General features: G+C 38.9%; 1 protein-coding gene across 2 annotated transcripts in view; it reads left to right on the top strand.

The window, feature by feature from the left end:
* Positions 1–22,912, top strand: part of SHC2 (SHC adaptor protein 2) — a 48,245-nt gene extending 25,333 nt beyond the window's left edge. The window contains exons 7-13 of one of the 2 annotated variants that reach the window (XM_082262092.1): positions 5,387–5,513; positions 6,058–6,244; positions 6,938–7,004; positions 9,055–9,219; positions 11,791–12,083; positions 14,524–14,658; positions 22,593–22,912. In XM_082262092.1, coding sequence (XP_082118218.1) covers positions 5,387–5,513; positions 6,058–6,244; positions 6,938–7,004; positions 9,055–9,219; positions 11,791–12,083; positions 14,524–14,658 — 974 coding nt within the window. In that variant the 3' untranslated portion in view covers positions 22,593–22,912. Of the gene's footprint in view, positions 1–5,033; positions 5,116–5,386; positions 5,514–6,057; positions 6,245–6,937; positions 7,005–9,054; positions 9,220–11,790; positions 12,084–14,523; positions 14,659–22,592 lie in introns of both variants that reach the window. The other variant, XM_082262093.1, reaches the window with a different exon arrangement.
* The last annotated feature ends 698 nt before the right edge of the window (positions 22,913–23,610 follow it).

Here is a 23,610-nt window from a genome sequence, read left to right as displayed (position 1 = left end):
CTCGATTGGATTCAGGTCTGGACTTTGACTTGGCCATTCTAACACCTGGATATGTTTATTTGTGAACCATTCCATTGTAGATTTTGCTTTATGTTTTGGATCATTGTCTTGTTGGAAGACAAATCTCCGTCCCAGTCTCAGGTCTTTTGCAGACTCCATCAGGTTTTCTTCCAGAATGGTCCTGTATTTGGCTCCATCCATCTTCCCATCAATTTTACCATCTTCCCTGTCCCTGCTGAAGAAAAGCAGGCCCAAACCATGATACTGCCAACACCATGTTTGACAGTGGGGATGGTGTGTTCAGGGTGATGAGCTGTGTTGCTTTTACGCCAAAAATAACGTTTTGCATTGTTGCCAAAAAGTTTGATTTTGGTTTCATCTGACCAGAGCACCTTCTTCCACATGTTTGGTGTGTCTCCCAGGTGGCTTGTGGCAAACTTTAAACGACACTTTTTATGGATATCTTTAAGAATTGGCTTTCTTCTTGCCATTCTTCCATAAAGGCCAGATTTGTGCAGTATACGACTGATTGTTGTCCTATACTGTTGAGTTTTAATGCTGATCAAAATCAGACTGTAAGTAACCAGATAAAAAAAAAGTAAAAAGATCCATGAATATTAATTGTACTAGTTCATACCTTTGCATCTGAAAATATCAATTCTACCAAATATGCCTGCTTAGTAACATGTGCATTATAACATTACAGATGTTTTAGTTACTTTCTGCCTGAAGTCTTATAAAAACTAAATGCAAAAAAAAAAATATTTTTTTTGTGGAAAAAACTACTTTTCTATAGCTGGGAGGGCCTCAGCCAAGGGAGAACCAGAGGGCCAGTGTCTGTGCTGCCAGAAATGCATCATTACCTTAGATAATAAATTTCATTAAAATATTGTGCCACTGAATATCTGTATAACACATGTATATTTATAGTAGCAGTGTACAATGACCTTTTTCTAACTGAAGATGCCCACAAATGCTCTCAAGCACATACAGTGAGGGAAAAAAAGTATTTGGTCCCCTGCTCATTTTGTACATTTGCCCACTGACAAAGAAATGATCATTCTATAATTTTAATGGTAAGTTTATTTTAACAGTGAGAGAAAAATAAATCCAGAAAAATGCATTTCAAAAAAGTTATAAATTAATTTGCATTTTAATTAGTAAAATAAGTATTTGCCCCCTTCACAAATAGGGATGATCGAATGGTTCGGGTCGACCATCGGTTCGGCCCGAACATTGGGTGTTCGAGGTTCGGCCGAATTTAGAACTTTTTGCCCAAAAAGTTCGGAATTCGGCAACCAGAACCGCCCAAAATGCAATGCTTCAGGAAATGGGCTTTAAAAGCCCGTGATTGGACCAGAACCATTAGCAAAAGCCAATTGAGGGGGCAGGAGAATGCTAGGAATGTGATTGGAGTGATTAGGGGGTCCCTAGACCAATCATTAGTGAATACGCCCCCCAGTATATAAGATCGCCCCCGCCATATTCCTAGCATTGTTATAATGGACATGGAAGAGAGTGGAAGCAGTTCTGTTAATTTTACTTTAAAAGTGTCATTTAGCTATTTATTAGTGTGAGGAAAGGGATATCTAGTGTAGTTAGAGTGCTCCTTTACACTTAAGTTAGCTTCAAAAATTTAGTTTCTGTAGGGAAAGTGTTAAGTGTAAGGGGACCGTAGTGTAGTGTAGGGTTAACTGGCAGTGACTGCTATGGCAGGGTGACAAAACCCTTCCATAGCAGGGTGACCGCTATAGAGAAATGATCATTTCTCTGAATTGCTTCGGCACACCCATATGGCTTCTCACCAGTCAAACATTTTTTATGCTGCAGGGGCTCCACTGCCAGTGCTTTTTTGAGGACATGTTTGATGTCAGACATGACATCTGAACATGTGTATAGGGGGTATATATACACATATATGTGTATATATACCCCTAGACATATATAGGTGTGATAGTAGCAGAAATAAATGCTTGCACTAATGAAATCATTTACAGTAATATATTTCTGCTACTATCACACCTATATATGGCTAGGTGTCTATATACATATAATTATGTGTGTATATATACCACTATACACGAGTTCAGATGTTTTGCCTGCCTCAAAAGAATCCAAAAAAATGCCAAAAAAACGCTAGCCCAGGTTTGTTTTTGCTGGCATTTTTTGCTTTTTTGACGCTAGCGTTTTTTTTTGTGTGATTAATAGTTAATGGGGCATGACCCAGAACCCTAGGCACTTTTTAGGGGCATTTATTGGGTTTTAGGGCTTAAAAATTGTGTTTTTTGATTACCAAAGTTCGGGTCCCATTGATTTCAATGGGGTTCTGAAATCCGAACCGAACTTTTGGGAAATTCGGGTGTTCTGGTCGAACCGAACTTTTCAAAAGTTCGATCATCCCTATTCACAAAACATGACTTTGTATTTTGTTGGCAAAACCCTTGTTGGCATTTACAGAGGTTTCTTGTAGCTGGCCACCAGGTTTTCACACATCTCAGGAAAGATTTTGTCTCACTCTTATTTTCAGATCCTCTCCAAGTTATTAAGGTTTCAAGGCTGACATTTGGTAACTCGAACCTTCAGCTCCCTCCACATATTTTCTATTGGATTAAAGTCTGGAGACTGGCTAGGCCACTCCAGGATCTTAATGTGCTTCTTCTTGAGTCTAACCCAAGATTTGACAGTACATGACCCCGTCCATTGTCCCTTTGATGCGGTGAAGTTGTCCTGTCCCCTTAGTAGAAAAACACCCCCTAAGCATAATGTTTCCACCTCCATGTTTGACGGTGGGGATGGTGTTCTTGGGGTCATAGGCAGCATTCCTCCAAACAAGTTGAGTTGATGCCAAAGAGCTTGATTTTGGTCTCCTCTGACCACAACACTCTTACCTAGTTCTCCTTTGAATCATTCAAATGTTCATTAGCAAACTTCAGATGGGCTTGTACATGTGCTAACTTGAGCAGGGGGACCTTGCGGGCACTGCAGGATTTCAGTCCTTCACGGCGTAGTGTGTTACCAATTATTTTCTTGGTGACTATGGTTCCAGCTGCCTTGAGATCATTGACAAGATTCTCCCGCGTAGTTCTGGGCTGATTCCTCACTGTTCTCATGATTATTGAAAATCCACAAGGTGAGATCTTGTATAGAGCCCCAGACTGAGGGAGATTGACAGCTATTTTGTGTTTCTTCTATTTGTGAATAATCACACCAACTGTTGTCACCCTCTCACCAAGCTACTTGGCGATGGTGTTGGAGCCCATTCAAGCCTTGTGTAGGTCTATAATCTTGTCCCTGACATCCTTGGACAGCTCTTCGTTCTTGGCCATGTTGGAGATATTGGAATCTGATTGATTGATTGCTTCTGTGGACAGGTGTCTTTTAAACAGGTAACAAGCTGAGATTAGGAGCACGCCCTTTAAGAGAGTGCTCCTAATCTCAGGCCGTTACCTGTATAGAGGACACCTGGGAGCCAGAAATCTTGATTGATAGGGGATCAAATACTTATTTAACTCATTAAAATGCAAATCAATTTATAACTTTTTTTAAATGCGTTTTTCTGGATTTTTTTGTTATTCTGTTTATCACTGGTGAAATAAACCTACCATTAAAAATATATACTGATCATTTCTTTGTCAGTGGGCAAACTTCCAAAATCAGCAGGGGATCAAATACTTTTTACCTTGCTGTAGTTGGATCAATGTGCAAATAAATCCTTATATCTTTGAATCCATAAAAATGATAGTTAATGTGTAACTACAGGCAAAACTTTATTTTCTAGTATTCTGTAAAATGGGAAACCATTAAAACCATTGTTGGGAGTTAATTACTGTCTGTGTCCCCAGTGTGAAGATTTACTTTCACTTCCTGCCTTTGTGACTGGAAAACTCTAAATTGTCTCAAAATAAAGCAGCCGAAGGACAGTTTTTTTTTTTTTTGTTCAGCCATGAAAAATACAAACAGGTTCCTTCATACACACCAGGAACCCCCCCCCCCCCCCATGCCAGGACACTGTACCCCCGGCAGAATTTACTAATCAGCCGTTGACTAACAAAGGTTTTCTAACTTGCCCGTTCAAAATAAGTTGTTTTAACAATCAACTTCTGTCCAGCAGGGACACTGATCGAGATTTGGCCGGTTAAGCAACGACCAGCCTTATTTCAATCAGTGTGTGGTCAACTTAAGAGTTGGGGAAACATTTGCCAGTAAAATCTCCTGACCTGGTGACCATTCCAATGACAACTCAGAAAGGTATTAGCTCAAATTTGACCATTTTTTTCTCACTCTATGTTGGGTCACTGGTACAGGAAGTAAGGGGGGAATGCTTCCCAATGGGGCCACAGCATAAATAACCAACAGAGTTTCCAGTCCTTCCACATTCTATCCCAAACTAGATAAAAAAGGTTTGGGTTGGAGTTACATTTTAAGAAAATAGTTTCAAGATGATCTCATTCATAGTTAATTGAAACAACTAGTTTGGTCAAAGGCTGAGCTGCAGCATCACCATTTCATGGTTCATTAGGAACAGAACAGAAAGCAAAGAACATTACTACTTGATAAACTGTTGAGCAAGCTGTGTCTTGGCTGTGGTTGGTAGGGGACTTAGCTTTATGAAAAGCTGGGGTTCTAACAGGATAAGTGTGTTCCTCCTACAACAGTAAAGTGGCAGATTTTCATTATTGAAGTGAAAAATATCTTCAAACGTATTCCTCCCGCAAATGTGTGATTATCATCACCCAAAGTAAAGTACCTCCACCAAGTTAAGATGGCCTCTTACCATAACAAGAAGACCTGCAAAGGTCAGCAACACCTGTGGTGCAACCCCACCAGGGCCTCTATTATATTGAGGAGACATGGATAGTGATCCTGAGGTTGATCCAGAGGAGTAGTTATGGTTATTACTAATAAGGAAAGTTCCACAAGGTACTTAATACAAGGATTCACATACTTTTCTATCACCTTGATTGTTGAACCTGTTTATTTAGCAATGCTGTCATAAAAATGTTATTTTTAAATTATTTTTTAGTGAAATTTAGATGATATTCTAGAAGTCGTAAATGTAAAAACAAGAAATTACCTGCCCCCCAACTGTAAAGAGATAGCTGGACAGACTGACAGGTATTCAGAAAACAAATGACATGAAAGAGAGGGTTAAAAAATAATGGTATTTTCAGTTATTCTGCTCATCTGATATGGTCTAAAAAAATGATAATGGTTAACATTAAAAAGTCTGTCCATTATTCCTTTCCTTCTTTCACTCTTCAAACCATTTGTGGATTTCATCCTTGTGTTAATGTGTGTTTTTGTCTCTTGCTATACCCCTTGCTGTCCTACTTTGAACCATCCTTGTCTTCCCATCTGTCCCCTGGTGTCCCTTAATCATCCGCAGCCTGTCACATTCTGGAGTGCTGTGATGGGTTGGCCCAAAGTGTGATCAGCACTGTAGGACAAGCCTTTGAGTTGAGGTTCAAACAGTTCCTGCACAGCCCCCCCAAAGTGGCAGCACCCCCAGACAGGTATGCTGAGAACAAAGCTTAACCCACTCACTGTTTTTAATGTTGGCCTTTAAACCAAACATTGTTGTGAATTTTAAAAATGTTATAAGTTCTTATGCTGCATAAAGTAATATCACATTATCTTGGTGGTATACTTGTACTGGAGATATAAAAATGGAATATTTAGAAAATAGGTAAGGCTCTGACTTTACACTGATACCTATTATTGCTTGGATTATTTGTGGCTGAATTATAAATAAAGGACACATCTGTGTTCCCCAAAGCAGTCATATCCAAGCTGTTATTTTTTAAGTAGCGTAAGAAATGAAGGAGGTATTGGCAGGGTGCTTCTGACCTCCACCTCCAATCTTATTTTATTCTTCCCAGAGTATAGCTAAGAAACCACAACTACACATTAAGAAATAACTTGCATGTCATTTTTTTTAATTACCTTAAATTTGTAACAAACTACTTGTTCAGTCCCTGATCATGTAAAGTAAATATATATTTTGTTCGCAGTTTGTGTGTACCTACATTTTTTCCCACTGCCTTTATTTTCGAACAGAGTGGTTATTGGGAGTGAAGAACTTACGTGGGGTGCTGAGGATGATCACAACTCAGAACACAACTATTACAATAGTATCCCAGGCAAAGAGCCTCCTCTTGGAGGGATACAGGATTGCAGGGTGAGAGATCCAAGTACAATAAACCATGTCAACGCTCAAACAGTTGCCAACGGACATTGGGCACAGGTAAGACACTATTGGGCTCCTGGTGTCAATAATGTTTAACATGGGGCTGGTGGTATTCAGAGCTAATACTTGTGACACAGGCTTAACAGTGTTTATATTTTAATGTGTAGTGTTGTGTTGATGAACTTTTTTTCCACCACAAAAGCCAAAATACGTTATTTTGTTTTCCTGCACTGCAGCCCACTGTGACTCAATGTAGCATGTTGCAGTATATTTTTCTATGTTTAAATGCAACATGTTCCATTTTCACCCAGTGAACATCAACACAGCCTATTCAAGTGAACTGGGCTAATAAAACAATGGATTTCAGCTTGTCCTTGCATTGGGCCTATGTGGGTCAAGTTATATGGTAAAGTTACATTTAGGGTTAGGATTCTTCAGGCTAAAAGTTAGGGTGAATTAAGTTAGGTTAAAAGGTTTAACTGTTAAGGGGATTTCTAAAATGTTAAACGTTACAATTAGGTTTAAGTTAAGGGTCAGGTGAACTGGTAATGGTTAAGTAGGGGGTAAGTAGGAGAAGAAAGGAATTTTGGCATTATTTAGGGGTCCCAATAAATTTTAGGACTCAGGTAAGTGGTGTTACCTTTTAGGTGTCATTGCTTTCATTCTAGACACTTTTCTATATAACCACACAAATTTCCATATATTTACTTTTTGCCATGTTATAAATTACTTTAATTTCACGCTTTGTAGGTGGGGTCTCCAGCCAGAAAGCCACCAGTATCTCATTCAGGATCCCAGTGGGAGCTAGAAGATCAGGGTAAGCATAATATAGGTCTCTAGCCAAAAGTGAACCTGCGGCCAAACTAATTTCATTTATTTAACAAGCACAAAAGTACATCTCAAACAAACACTCCCTGATTTCAAACGGCGCAGGAACAAAGGAAGTTATTCACTATGGAATTTCTCAGCCAGAGCAACTTCAGTTCAAGTCTGTTTGCGTAGCCTGCTAACATCACCCACTTTCCCTTTTATCTGTAATGCTGGATATTTTTTGATCTTCTTATAGTCTTCTGCAATCTCCCTGACAGGCTTCAGAATTTAAATAGTACTTGTCAAGGGAGCACATTGAACTGATCTGACTTTGTGTTTACTTAAAGATACCTTGTCATCAAGTTGCAGGTAAAAGCACTTAAAAATTATCTTAAATACTTGCTTGCAGTGACTGAACTTGCTAGAAAATCTGACTACCCTAGGAAAAGTTAATTCGCATGGAATAGCCCCCTCCCTTTTTGTGCAAAATAGCACTCTTCTCTATTAAAAAATTAAGAGCACTCTTCTCTATATTAGTGTCTAAATACTCTCTGTGCTAGCCCAGCTCCTCCACCATTCACCACACCTACTTACATTACCTTTTATGTACTTGCTGGGCTAGACAGTTGAGTGGTCACCCTTTACAAACACTTCGACCACTCAGTTAGGGTCTTAACCCATATTTTAATAAACACTAGAGTGACAATCTGCTGGGGCTGTTGACCTCACATTCCAGCAGTAGTCTCTGGGTTTTTGGATGTCAACAAATTGGATACTTTTACAGATAAAATGACATGCATAAAAACAGGTAAGTAGTATATACATCTAGAATCAATCCTTCTAGAAGAGCCATATATCATTTGAACACATATGGACTTTACACTTCACTTAATTTCTTATCTAAATTATGATTTGATTATGGGACTTTTTTAGGACTTTGTATTCAATTAGTCCTTTCATTATAGCGCAGCTTTTTTATTATTACGCTTTTTGGATGTTTGTCACATTTTAAGTTGCTGCTTTTCACATTTGTGGTTTGTTCTGATTATTATCTAGCGCGGTTACCATTTATTTAATGCATAAAAACAGTAAAGCTGAAACCTGGGCATAATTTTTCCCCATATTCGGAGAGATAATTTCTCAACCTAAAGCAACATCTTAATGTATTTCTATGTAGTCACCTAGCCATAGATAAATCCCAACTTAAATCATAAAAAGGGGTCATTCGTTGTTATTTCCACTTCTTAATACTGGTGGCTGCTATGCCCCCTCCTTCCCTGGTTACCAGTGTTGTAACATCCTCTGTGTATTTTCATTCATAAATGAGCAGCAACGTAATTATACCACTGCCCATTGTATTTGGAGAGCCCAGGAGTCTCAGATTCATGGTTTGACCTGTCTAGTGCCAACTAGCTTAGCGTGGTTTGATTGACAGGCCTGGAAACTCCTGATCTGTCCCACCCAGCATTATTTTACACTTTGACCCACCCACTTAATTATTCCCACATTTACGCCCATTGCCCCCCCACCTATGCCAATTGTAGATACAATTCCCATTGAATGAATTATGGGAATTGTAGTTTGTAACAGTAGTCATGCAAATGGTGAAGGAGTGACATTTGTGCTTCACTACTACCACCTCCAGATCTTCAGTCATAGCTGCAGTTTTAAGTTAATAGTGGATTGTTATTCAAATGAATGGTCTAGCAACAGAGTCCTAATTTACAAGCAATTCATTATCTATTAGCATTGAAGAGCAGAAATGTTCAGTTATGGAATATAGGGAGTGTGGGCAGTGATTGACAACTCTCACATACCCCTTGCTCTCCTGGAGGAAATCAGACCCACATGGTTCTGTAATAAAGTTCGGAGCAAAAAGATTTAACAGTATACAGTATCTTCAAGGCATTTATGTTAAATTTTTATCTTTGGAAAAGCGGTTGGAATTTCCTTGTTCAGGGCATGGGGTTTTCTTTAAGGAATAATGTATTTTATATATAAAAACTTGTGGTGCAGGGGTTACTTATTTACTGATTTACATTGCTTTTCTGTATCAGGAACAGCTAATGATGTTTTGCAAGGGTCAAATGGACGTGCCCCGGGACTTCGAGACTATGAGGAACACATGTATGTCAATACACAGAGTTTCGAAGGACTCATTGTAGACAAAGAGCCCTATATGATCCCAGAGGACAGTCCAAAGAAAGATCTGTTTGACATGAGTAGGTGAACTTATGAAATTTAAATTATTAGCCAATAACTGTAAAAATGTAGGTTAAAAATAAAAGCTGTCTGTTGATCACCGCATGTTTTAAGGGTATGTATAATGACTTTGTATATTTTTCTTATTTATCATGGTCAGGGCTAAAAATTCCAAATTCCAAAATGATTTTATTGTTTTCATCTAGGTAAATATGAAATGTTGTACATGAATAGTGTCTGCAAGTGGAGCCTTCAGTTCATTTTTACTATACTTACTGAATATGTTTGCTAACAAAATGCTACTGTTTATGAAGCTCAGTAGCTTAAGACTAAATTTATAAACAAAGATAATCAGATTAGAGACACCTCCCCCTCACCCTTTCCTTGTGAGAAACAGCTTAACACTAAGTTAAGGGTATACAGCTTGAAGGTATACAGCTACTGCTCTTTCTTTTTATAAAGTCTATAATGTTTTGGGAATCCTATGTCACATGTACAAACTGTGTTAAATGTCCAATCAGGCACTGATGTTGGAGAGTCCTGACCTCAACCCGATAGAACACCTTTGGGATAAGTTAGAGCGGAGACTGCGATGCAAAGCCTTCTTGTCCCAATCAGTGCCTGACTTCACAAATGTGCTTCTGGAAGAATAGTCAAACTTTCCCATAGACACAGTCCTAAACCTTGTGGACAGCCTTCACAGAATTTGAAGCTGTTATAGCTGCAAAGGGTGGGCCAACTCAATATTGAACCCTACAGACCAAGACTGAGATGCCATTAAAGTTCATGTGCATGTAAAGGCAGGCATCCAAATACATTTGGTAAGGTAGTGTATATCTGACTGTGATCATTACAAAAATTGAAAGGTTAAAGAATGCAATGCTGCCCATTGTCTTATGTGTGACGTGTGTGCTGTTATAGTAATTCCAATAATACAAACTACACAATAAAAAAGTGCATCAAAATGTTCATATTGGGAGAGAAAAAAATAAATGAGGAATATGTCAAGCAAAAGCAAAACCAAAACATTCGGGACTTAAATTAGGCCTACCAGGAGATCATATGAGAAAACAAGCAAACAATTGTTGCTAAAGGTATATTGTTTTTATTAAAAAGGCCATTATTTCTATCATTAAACAATTTAAAACATCAAAATAACATGCTTCAAGATTGTATATTTGTATGCATCTTGATAAAATTATTGCATTGCTCTTTGATCTACGTATTTTGTGGCCACCTCTTCGTCAGGACCTTAGAAGCATTATGTATGCTTGTACACAGGTTTGTTTGTGTTGTGCATTTTGTTCCCAGTAAATATGCCCTAATGTTATGGACCGTTATGGTTCATTTGTTTTTGATTTTTTTTTTATGTTTTTATTATTACGGTTGAATTGATGTTCATTTTCTATTGTTTTTTTTTATATATGATATACATTTGGCGAAACTGTGTAATGTTCTGTTTATTCTTATAGAGGAAACTTTTCTGACAGCAATGTCTAAAGGTCCTGAGGAAGCGGCATTGTCTGCGAAACGTGTAGACCAAAGAACAATGTGATATTCTTATATCAAGACGCATACTGTTATATCTTCAAACATGTTCTTTTAATGTTTATAATTGTTCAGGGATAATTCCCTCTGCATTTTTAATGAGAAAAATAATGGCTTTTGTTATGAACACAATATACATTTAGCAACGTTTTTTTGCTTGTTTTTTCATATGATATCCTGGTAGGCCTTTTTGCTTTTGTTTGTTATATGTACTGGGATGAAGCCCCCAGCATATTATTATACTCTATTCATATGATGCTTCCTCCACTGAACATTATTACATCTAGAAATGATAAATATGGGCACTGAGATGATAGCTCTGAATGTTACACCTCTATACAGCTTCATGGCCTGTAACATGCATCTAGAAAATGATAGTGCTGTGCGTGTGTTACTTTTGAAACAAACAGAATGCAACAGCCAATAATCTTATAATGTAGCTGCATCCTTAGTTAATGTGCAATTAACTTTATTCATTATCGGCATTAGCCACATATCTCATTGTATACAGTATATACCTAGGGAGTTGTTCAGGAAACACAAAGGAGAAAAAGCACTTGTACACATAAAGAGTACAGTTGTCAGAAAATGAATTCAGTGCCTTTGTAAAGCAAATGAATAGTATACAGGGACAATTTACAGCACAACACTGGAACACAAATTTTAGAATAAAAATGATTTCAACTGTTTAAAATGTTTTGCCCAATTTCCCATTTTCTCCAGGCAACTTTCTTTTCCATCTGCATTCATGTTAAATTTCTTAGTGCATACACAACATAAATAAACACAGTGTAGGCATATCACAAAAACAACAAAACATGTACAAGTTACTCATGAGAAACACTGTTTCTTTACCCTTCTTTTCCTATATCATGGTAAAACACATCAGTAAACAAGGGCTACTGTACAAGGGCAGATGCGGTGTAGTGTGATATAGTGATGTGTGATAGTGTCAGCAAGGTTTGTACTGTGTGAATAGGGATATTTGGTCTGTAGATAAGTATGCAGACAGTATGCAATTACCTATTTTTACTTGGTGTTAGGACCATTTGAGGATGCTTTGAAACTCCATGAGTCCAACCTCTCAGTGTCTCATAAAGTGGATCAATGGCCAAGTCCACCAACCAGAAGAGCTCCTGTTGCACCCACAGAAGAGCAACTCAAAGGAGAGCCATGGTACCAGGGAAAAATGAGCAGAAGGGAAGCAGAGAAACGTCTTCAAAAAGATGGAGACTTTCTAGTGAGGGACAGCATCACCAACCCGGGACAATATGTGTTAACAGGAATGCACAATGGACAGCCCAAACATCTGCTTTTGGTGGATCCAGAGGGAGTGGTAAGAACCTTTATTGAGATTAGAACATATTTTGGAACTACTATTCCCAAGCTTCTAGGCTCTTTGTAAAGTTAAATATTACTATTATCATTGAGATATGAGGCCTTTTTAATATACAATGGGGTTGATTTACTAAAGGCAAATAGACTGTGCACTTTTCAAAGTGCAGTCGCTCCAGAGCTGAGTAAATGAGGTAAAGCTTCACTTTGCAAAGAATACCCAATCACTTGCAAGGAAAAATAAAAAAACAGCATTTTTTCTTGCACATGATTGGATGATGCAAGTCAGCAGAGCTTCTGCTTATTTACTCAGCTCTGGAGCTTGTGCACTTGCTGAGTGCAACTGCACTTTGCAAAGTGCACAGTCTATTTGCCTTTAGTAAATCAACCCCATTGACTTTAATGTGTCTAACTGCGACTTGGAGTCATACTTTTTGGTTGCTTTTAACACCTTGGCGCTGACTGCCTATTGGTCCTTAAGGAGTTCTAAAAGCCGGGAAGTGGAGGCGGGAATTCAGATCATATGACCACTGTGATGGGCTGTCACAGAGGTCACATGATTAGAAAGCTCCGATCGCAAGTATGCATTGGGAGCCTACTGATCCCAAGCGGCGACCGTGCTGGGAGTGTGCACGGTAAGTTGTTTACACACAGCTGCATATATGCGGCCGCTCAGTATTAGGGCCTATGCACCGAGAGGCCGCATATATGGGTACTGTCAGCGCCAAGAGGTTAATCAAACTGCTAACATCTGAAACAGTTTGATGCTATTCATATACTTTGGTAAGTCTATCATTTTGTGATGTCCAACACTGACTGGTCACTGCGGTGTTTTAGTGTATTGAAAACATGTATAGCAAAAGGAACCTCACTCACTGCGTTTATTGGTTTTATATTGGTGCCTTAACGTCTTGCGATGGAAGGTGCCTGCATCATTTGGTAGACTGACACAATTCCACAGTCAAGACAAACCAATACTGTGATTTTTAAAGGGTTAGTTCTTTAAAAACTGATATTTTAGGGAAACGTGACTACCGCTGTGAACAATCATTGATTATTTGTTATTATCCAGGTATTATTTTTTTATTTATTTATTTTTTGTTTTTTTGTTACTATTTTCTGTTGCATGCATTAACTTGTCTGCCTCAGTAAATTAAAGGGTTCTTATGCATATTAGTAATTTTTAAGTGCAGTAACCCATAGCAACTACTCTACACTCTCTGAAATCAGACCTTTACAAGATGGAATCTACCTGGCTATTAAGGTTAACATTACTTAAGAAATATTGCCTAAAGTGCAGCTGTGCCGAGACTATGGACATTTCTTTACATAATCTTCTCAAAATCTACAAAGATCAAAACAAAGACTGTCAGCCTATAATTTGATTACATTAAAGGCTGGCAAACTGCCAAGATTGTGGTGCAGTACACAGTAATAGGAAAAAAGCTAACGTTTTAAGTGCTTCAGTTATGATTTAAAGATAATTTTCTCCACAATGCCTCTAGCTACAGATGTGAATGAGGCTTATTTTAAAGTATCTTCACTGGTTGCTCAGAATATGTAAATACTTCAATGTAAACATAAACCAAACTGGACATTTAGCTTATGCCCTGACTGTATGACTTTTAAATGGAGTTTGATTGGTTGACATCCATCTTTCAATCACGTGCAAGCAAAATACTGTATTTTTCTTTGCATGTCATTGGGTATTCTTTGAAAAATAAACTTTCACTACATTCACTAAGATAATTGAAATCTCCCTTGCAAAATGAAAAACATATTTACATTTAGTAATTCAACCACACAGTACACATTTTTTTCTGGATAAAAACGGACCATCTGCTTTTATTGTCAATTGTACTTGGCAATACTATGATTGATTAAACTTTTTTGATTGACAGGAGAGTGACAAGAGTGGCGGTAAAAAGACTACAGTACTACCTCACTCTTCCACCTGATCCTGACATGGGAGCTGAAAAATCTCCCCCAAAAATTGTTTTTTGGTCATTAATAGTGTAGTACAAAATTACAATGTATTGTAACTTTTTTTTGTACTTGGAACTTTGTCACACTTGTCAAGAACTGTGGGGAGTTTCTGGTGCCTCAGACCAGGAGTAAGTGGGATTTTTTAGTCAAAGATTTAGATAAATTGTATATAGATAAAAAAATGTATTCATACAATTTGCTAGAACAATACACATGTGTGTGTAGGGCTATTGTTCTAGCAAATTGTATAAATAAATTTGTTTTATCTATATACAATTTATTTAAATCTTTGCCTAAAAAGTCCCACTTACCCCTGGTCTGAGGCACCAGAAACTCCCCACATAAACTCTAGGGATGTTGGCAAACATATATACTTAAAAGCTCTGAGAAACCTAACAACCCACAAAAATACTTGTCAAGAACTGGAAATTTACACATTTTCTGACTTTTTGCAGGTCCGGACCAAAGATGTGCTCTTTGAGAGTATCAGTCATTTAATTTCCTACCACTTACATAACCAACAACCGATTGTGGCAGCTGAGAGCGAACTGCACTTACGGGAGGTGATAGCACGGAGAACAACATCCTAGGTAAAATAGCATAGCAAAAAAAAAAAAAAATCTGAAAACAGAAGTCACACATAATAGCGGGGTAGATTATAGCATCCATTTATATTAAAATGTTACTAACAGCAAAAAAGATATAATAAACTACCTTTACCCAAATATAGGAAACAGTTGTTTTTGGTGCAGAGAAATTGAGTAATTGGCATGGCATTTTATATAATGGAACGGATACTATCGGTGCCTGATAAGTAGGGATGATCGAACGGTTCGGGTCGACCATCGGTTCGACCCGAACATTGGCTGTTCGAAATTCGGCCGAATTCCGAACTTTTTGCTGAAAAAGTTCAGAATTCGGCAACCAGAACCGACCAAAATGCAATGGGATAGGAAATGGGCTTTAAAAGCCCGTGATTGGACCAGAACCATCAGTAAAAGCCAATTGAGGGGGCAGGAGAATGCTAGGAATGTGATTGGAGTGACTAGGGGGTCCAGAGGCCAATCATTAGTAAATACGCCCCCCAGTATATAAGATAGCCCCGCCAAATTCCTAGCATTGTAATACAGGGACATGGAAGAGAGTGGAAGCAGTTCTGTTACTTCTGCTTCAAAGTGTTATTTAGCAATTTTTAATGTGAGGAAAGGGATATCTAGTGTAGTTAGGGTGCTATTTTCCACTTTAGTTAGCTTTAATAATCTAGTTTCTGTAGGGAAAGTGTTAAGTGCCAGGGTGACCGTTGTAGGGTTAACTGACTCTGACTGCTATGGCAGGGTGACAAAACCCTTCCATGCCAGGGTGACCGCTATAGAGAAAAGATCGTTTCTCTTAGGTCACTTATAGAAAAGCGATATGGCTTCTCGCTGGTCAGCCTGCTTTTTGCTGCAGGCGTTCATAGGGCTTTTTTGAGGACATGTTTGGAGTCAGGCATGACATCTGAACTTCTGTATAGGGGTATATATACACACACATGTATGTATATATACACCTACACATACATAGGTGTGAAAGTAGCAGAACACTATACTTGCGCTAATTAAATAATTAACAGGCATATGTCTCCGCTCATATCACACCTATATATGTGTATGTGTATATATACATATAAGTGTGTGTGTATATATACCCCTATACAGAAGTTCAGATGTTTTGCCTGCCTCCAAAGACCCCCAAAAAAATGCCCAAAAAAATGCCTGCGCCAAAAAAAAAAAACGCGCAGGTGTGTTATTGCAGGCTTTTTTTTTTGGCCATTTTTTGGGGTCTTTGGAGGCAGGCATGACATCTGAACTTCTGTATAGGGGTATATATACACACACATGTATGTATATATACACCTACACATACATAGGTGTGAAAGTAGCAGAACACTATGCTTGCGCTAATGAAATAATTAACAGGCATAGGTCTCCGCTCCTATAACACCTATATATGTGTATGTGTATATATACATATAAGTGTGTGTGTATATATACCCTTATACAGAAGTTCAGATGTTTTGCATGCCTCCAAAGACCCCAAAAAAACGCCTGCGCCAAAAAAAAAACCGCACAAGTGTGTTATTGCAGGGTTTTTTTTTGGGCATTTCTTTGGGATCTTTGGAGGCAGGCAAAACATCTGAACTTCTGTATAGGGGTTTATATACACACACACACTTATATGTATTTTACACATACACATATATAGGTGTGATAGGAGCGGAGACATATTGGTGTTAATTATTTCATTAGCGCAAGTATAGTGTTCTGCTACTTTCACACCTATATATGTGTAGGTGTATATATACATACATGTGTGTGTATATATACCCCTATACAGAAGTTCAGATGTTTTGCATGCCTCCAAAGACCCCAAAAAACGCCCAAAAAAACGCCTGCGCCAACAAAAAAAAACCGCCCAGGTGTGTTATTGCAGGGGTTTTTTTTGGGCATTTTTTGGGGGTCTTTGGAGGCAGGCAAAACATCTGAACTTTTGTATAGGGGTATATATACACACACACTTATATGTATTTTACACATACACATATATAGGTGTGATAGGAGCGGAGACATATTGGTGTTAATTATTTCATTAGCGCAAGTATAGTGTTCTGCTACTTTCACACCTATATGTGTGTAGGTGTATATATACATACATGTGTGTGTATATATACCCCTATACAGAAGTTCAGATGTTTTGCATGCCTCCAAAGACCCCAAAAAAATGCCCAAAAAAACCGCCTGAGCCAAAAAAAACGCCCAGGTGTGTTATTGCAGGGGTTTTTTTTGGGCATTTTTTTGGGGGTCTTTGGAGGCAGGCAAAACATCTGAACTTCTGTATAGGGGTATATATACACACACACTTATATGTATTTTACACATACACATATATAGGTGTGATAGGAGCGGAGACATATTGGTGTTAATTATTTCATTAGCGCAAGTATAGTGTTCTGCTACTTTCACACCTATATATGTGTATGTGTATATATACATATAAGTGTGTGTGTGTATATATATACCCCTACACAGAAGTTCTGATGTTATGCCTGCCTCCAATAACCCCGAAAAAATGCCCAAAAAAACGCTTGCTACAAAACCGGCAAGGTGTGAAAATAGCGGAGCCATATCCCTGTTCAATATTAATTCTAATACAAACAACCTTTTTTTTCTGGTTCTGGACATGCTACAGAGATGAAACTTCACAGGTACACTTTTTAGACCCCACAGACACTAAATCCAAAGAAATCTCATTTTTTTTTCAATAATTCTTTCAATAATTGGCTCTCTATTAAAAATGACAATTTTTAAGAACTTTTTTTTGTGTGATTAATAGTCCCTGGGGCATGACCCAGAACCCTAGGCACTTTTTAGGGGCATTTATTGGGTTTTAGGGCTTCAATATGGTGTTTTTTGATTACCGAAGTTTGGGTCCCATTGATTTCAATGGGGTTCTGAAATCCGGGCCGAACTTTTGGGAAGTTCGGGTGTTCTGGTCGAACCAAACTTTTCAAAAGTTCGATCATCCCTACTGATAAGATAAATTTGTAGTTCCTAAAGTTCCACTCTGGCCAAAAGGTTTTTTTTTTTTTTTTTCCAGTTTTAGTTCCTTAGCACTGCAACAGTGATTAAGTTCACCTATGATGAAGGGTGTGCCCATTATTTATTAGAACCAGTACAAAACACTGGATTGGAAGTAGAAAAAGGAGGAAAACCTATTTTAAAGTCTCTGTTTACTTAAAAAAATACAAAATAGGCACAAGGGACATTACTTACATAAAGGCCTCTTGCACACGATACTCCTGTTTGAGCAGCTTGAAACAGCTCAGTACAGCTTTTTTTTCTGAGCTAAAATACAGCCCATTAATTGTAATGTGCCTGTGCACACAGGCGTGTAAACAAGCGCTGTGCATTCTTCAGTAAGAACAAAATAGAAAAATCTGCATTTTTGGTCAGTAATTTAAGCCTCAATGCACGCAAATACGCACCAATACTCGTAAATACTCGCAAATACATACAAAAAAAAAAAAGGTCTGGAAAAAGTAGATGCTCAAACAGGAGTATTGTGTGCAAGAGGCCAAAAGGAGATGCTCATACAGGAGTATTGTGTACAAGAGGCCTTATTGTGATCTATCCCCTATCTTCTAGTTCAGTAGAAATATTCTGTCCTCTGATGACTCCCCACCTCTGCCACAATAATCTTCTGGTGTAGCAGGCGTTATAGAACTGAGGAGCTGTCAAGCTCTCAACAAGAGTGCTAAACTATGCCAAGCTTTTCAGCCCAACTCCTCCATTCAGAGAAGCTGTTGCTACACGTGAAACATGATCTATAATTGGAGGCGATGGACCTTTCAATCATCCACCCATCCTCTATTTATAGATCCTGTTTCCGCCTGTCACAGAGTGTTTAATAATGTAGCTGTTATTTCACCACTCATTTTCCCAGTCTTAGACTCTGTCCTGGCTAATGTCTTGCTACAGGAGAAAGAGGAAGAGGAAAGAAGGGAAAAAAGAGGTGGCAGTGTCCTCTTTAGAATCTGTGGCAGACACTTGCAGTCTGGTCTAAGTGCATAGCCTGGGAACTGGGTTAGATTCTGACAGATTCTTCTGTCCTGTGGCATTTGGTAAATTCTTCCAGGTGCCTCGTGGTATTGTGTAGACAGCGTGGGAGACAGATGTTATACTTGGAGCAAATGTCCTTTACAGGGGAAATTCTCTACAGAGTGAGCTGCTAGATTCTTTCATTAGGAGGTCATATTCTTCATATTTGGGAAGGATTCCTTTCATCCCTCCCAGATCTTTGCTTCCAAGTCCTGTCTCTGGTCCAGTCTCTGGCACCCAGTCTTGTCACAAACACTAGACTTTAAAGCCAGCTAAGTCCAGCTCCAAGCCACCCTAACAGTGGCAGGTTGCCCCAACTTCTTCATGCAGGGGGACATCTATCAGCCTTTGCAGCTTTCTGGGTCTGGGACATCCTGGGTCTTTAGGCTCAGAAAGTCATCTTCTAGTGGAACAAGCTGGAGTTCGTTCTCTTCCTCCACCCTGTTTTTTGCCATCCAGTCAGTTTTCTTCCCTGTAAAGGCTGGGAAATCTGCCAATTGCGCTGCAACAGCTACCTACCTTAGGAGTCATTATTCCAGTTCCTAAGGAGGAGCACTTTCCAGGGTTTGTACTGCAACCTGTTTATAGTTCCGAATACCAAGGGCTACATTCCCATCCTGGGCCCAAAAATCCCTGAGTTTCTTCCTTCATGTTCAGAAGCTTTGCATAAAAACAGCCAGGTCAGTCATTGCTTCCTTTCTACAGAGGAATCTCCTAGCTTTCATTGACATTCAGGATTCCTATTTGCATTTCCCCATCTTTTCCCCACACCAGAGATTTTTGCTTTTTGCAGTGGGCGAGCAACTTTTCCCTTTGGCCTGTCACCAGCTTTTTGGGTCTTCACAGAAATGCTTTCCCCTATCCTGGCTTGGTTTCACTTACAGGGCTTTGTGGGCTATCTAGACAATCTGCTGCTTTAGGATCATTCTGTCCATGCTCTTGCTTCCAGTGGGCAGTGGGTGGTATGAGGGTTGCAGAACTTTGGTTGGATCCTCACATTTCAGAAATTTGTGTTGGATTCCACTCACTACCTGGAATACCTGGACTGTTTTTTTTACACAAACTAGGCTTGGATCTTCCTCTAGATAAGATCTAGTTCCTCTGCTTTTAGATGTGAACTCTTCAGTCCAGAAGTTGTCCCTCTGTTTCCTTTTGCATGAGCGTACTAGGGCTGATGGTAGCCTCTTATAAGGCCATGTATGTTGCCCATTTTTCACTCCAGACTGCTACAACTCAGCATTCTGAAGACACAGAATAAAACAAACCCGTCTCTGGACTGGGTTTGTCACCCAGTCACCCAGTGCCAAATTGTTTCTGTCATGATCTCCAACCTGGCACTGGAATTAGGGAAGTTGTTCCTGCCTCTGACCTGGAAGAAACTTGCAAACAGATGTCAGCCTGTCTCACTGGGGTGCAGTCCTCAGGATCTTGATGGTCCAAGAAACCTTGCTGATACCCAGCTGATTGAAAATGAAAGTCACTCCTATTCAGATTCTCTTGTGCACGGACACAGACAAACAATCATCTTTTTATTCAGAGCAACAAAAGCTTGGGGTCATTTCTTGGAGAAATCTGGGTCGGAACCTTCCTTAACAAAAAGTATTGGACACAATTGTTCCCATCTTTGGAGTTTGATCTACCTGCAGGCGTTTTTATTACCTTTGTTTGGTAAGAGGCGAGTTCACCTGGTGAAGGATAGCACTGTCATTTGGGTGTTATATGTGATTGCCTTGATTTACTTTGGTAAGGAGTACCTTAAGGTGCCTTTCTATATGGGATTCACATTCCTTTATTAATTTTTAGTGCACGCCTAATTTTTACACATTTTTTAAAATATTTTTTGTTTTGTAAGCAGTAAAATTGGTGGTGGTTACACCATTTCCACTATTTTTGAGCACTTTTTCTGTGTTAACCACTGAAAATCACAGTGAACCTGCATTAAAATTTTACCTTTCTGGTAGGCATATATCCATGAGGAGCCTGGTTTGAGAATCACGGATTGCACCTTTTTTTATGGACTTTATATGGACTTTAGTTGTTCCATTTTTCATTGCTTTAGCGCGACTTGATTTATAATTTGTTTCACTGGGGTGTGGTCACACTTGAAGTTGCAGCTTATTTATTTTAATTTTCCATTAGCACGGTTATTATTTCCATTTCACTCCAAGAAACCTAGCAGGAAAGCAAAACTGAACATCCCATCTGCATTCTGAAATGAACTGCCATTCAGCTATCCCTTTAATGTCAGGCTCCTAAGCTTTAGGGTCTCCCAATGAGGGTAAAGTCAGACTTAGCACTGCCTTCGTCAACCACCAACAATGCACCAGAAGTTGCGCAGCTTAAACTGAGGCAGATCTGATTCTGACGTAGGCAACACAGCATCTTCCATCCCTGACTGGCGTGCACATTCATGAATCAATACCTAAACTGAAAAGGGCTGGTGTCGGGAGAGTGGTCTCTTCACCCCAGGGTGTTGCAAGACCTCTGTCACAGGTGGGATAAGTGGACATTGGCCTCCTAACATCCTGTTTCAACACCAAACTGGATAGATTTGTTTTCAGGTCCAGGGACCCTCAAGCCTTCACTGCAGAAACTCTGGTGACTCTGGTTCTCCCTTATCTATGCCTTTCTTTGCATAAAGATATTTTCTAGGTAAGGGCTTTCCAGTGATCCTCATGGCACCAAATTGGCTCAAGTAAGCGTGATACTTAGATGTAATTTGACTCCTGATAGACACCGTGCTGCTGCTTTTGGACTTCCCGGACCTTCTGTGACAAGACTGGTCCTCCATACTGTTTCTTGGCCACTAGCTTAAATTACTTTGCTGTTGAAGCCCAGATCTTGAGGGTCCGTGGCTTGTTGGATTCGGTCATTTCTATGCTCCTCTGTGCTAGGAAGTTGACTTCTCGCATTGGCTAATGTTGCACCTGGAAAGCCTATTTTACTTGGTGTAAACAAAAGAAGTTGGGACAAATTCTGACCTTATTACAGTGGGGTCTGGATAAGCGTTTATCCTTGAGTACCCTTAAGGAGCAACCTGAGACCTAAGACCTTTTTTCTTAGGGTGATCTCTTTATTCTTGTTTAACCAGACATCTATCCTGCTGCCCTTTGTCTGGCTCCGGAATGTCCCAAGGAGGTTCTCTTCACTGTTTGGGCATGGTCTTTACTGTGTGAGCTTACCTCTCCAGTACGGACAATTGGATTTTGCTCCATCATGGCACAGTGGATTTAGCAAGTCATTGTTCAACCCTTTCCTGTTAAGGAACACTCCACTTCACACAGGTGCCTCTTAAGCTTTTCAGCATCAGCCATTTGTTTCACAGATTTTCATGACTGCCTATGCCTCTCAGTCCTCTGTTCAAACTTTTACCATTTGAATTCTCCGGCCATCTGCTTACACCAGATTCAGCCATAAGGTGCTACAGGCTATTGTTCTAAAAGGAGTCTTTGACCATTCTGTTCCGTGGACCTGTTGGAGTTTGTTTGCTGTGTTCCTTACCCCTTGGTTTTTTTATTACTTGTCCCAGCCATCTCAGGATTTTTGACTTACCTAAAAAAATCTTTTTCATGGCATATAGTACACAAGATCCTCCCCTCTGTCTGTGTATCCTTTAAATTCTTGCTGGGGATTGCTGGAAGTAGGAGGGGTTATGTGGAGGTCCTGCCAGCTCTGCTTTACCAGTGTCCAATTACCTTAAGGCGTGATCAAATAACCCAGTTGTCTGAGACTCTGTACTGTACTCCAAGATTTTACAAAGTAACAGATTTTACAAATAAAGAAATAAAGAAAAAATCTGGTTTTGCCTAAATATGGGCGTTTTCTATTGTTATTTAGATGATAACTGTTTTTTCTGGCAATTTATTAGTAAGTTGTATGTCTTTCAGGCTTACCTACACTTGGAGATGAACAATAATAAAAAGGGAAGTGCGCAGGAGCTTTACCTAAATGAGGTCACGAATATTAACAACTCGCCATACATGTGGCCTTCTATTCTTCTTTTCTGCCTGAGACTATGTGTAGTCACAACTGGATTATTCTACTGCTTTATTTTTCTTACACCAGAGAAAGTAGAAGAGTTTACAAGAAGTGGATCGTTTCAAATAACACTTGTTGGTGGCATGTGACATGGAAACCATCACTGTTAAATAACTATGAAACAAAATGAAAGATACATTCTAGACCCCACCAAGAGAAACAATGTTACCTCTGTATAAAAATGTGCAATTCTTTTTAAACTGTCAAAACAATCTATTGCTGTCTCGTTTCTCATCTTGCTGTACAAGCTTATACCTTTTCACCACCATTTTCAGGTATCCCTTTGTGTCTTCCATGCATGGCTGACATGTTTGCAGTATAACCTGTATTATAGACATTTCTTAAAAAACATAAAAACAAAACAAAAAAAAAAAACCAACAAGATGCTGCTTTGATTATTTTTTCATATACAATAGTTCAATTATTCTGATACTGTATATTAGGTTAACCATTAGATGGGATAGTTTTTTTTTTCCAAACAAAGAAAGAGTGGTGGCCGACAGAATTGCTGGAAGGTCTGTGAAAAATAAGTTACATAAATTGCACATCTAATCATCATGGTTAATGACTATAGAAAAAATCATTCAAATATCACATAATAATTGTTTGCATTTTGGAGTGCTGCCACAACTCTTTAGCTTACTTAACTCTCGGATGAAATACAGAAATGGCCTATCCTTTATAGCATTTTGATTAAAATCCATCAAAATGCTTTTTGGTCTACAACCCGATTCCAAAAAAGTTGGGACACTGTACAAATTGTGAGTAAAAAAGGATTGGACTAATTTATAAATCTCCTAAACTTATATTTTATTCACAATATAATATAGATAACATATCAAATGCTGAAAGTAAGAGATTTTGAAA

The sequence above is a fragment of the Pelophylax lessonae genome, assembly GCF_965119305.1.
Source record: "Pelophylax lessonae genome assembly, chromosome: 1".
Taxonomy (NCBI): Eukaryota; Metazoa; Chordata; class Amphibia; order Anura; family Ranidae; genus Pelophylax; species Pelophylax lessonae.
This window is presented reverse-complemented; position numbering and strand designations above follow the sequence as displayed.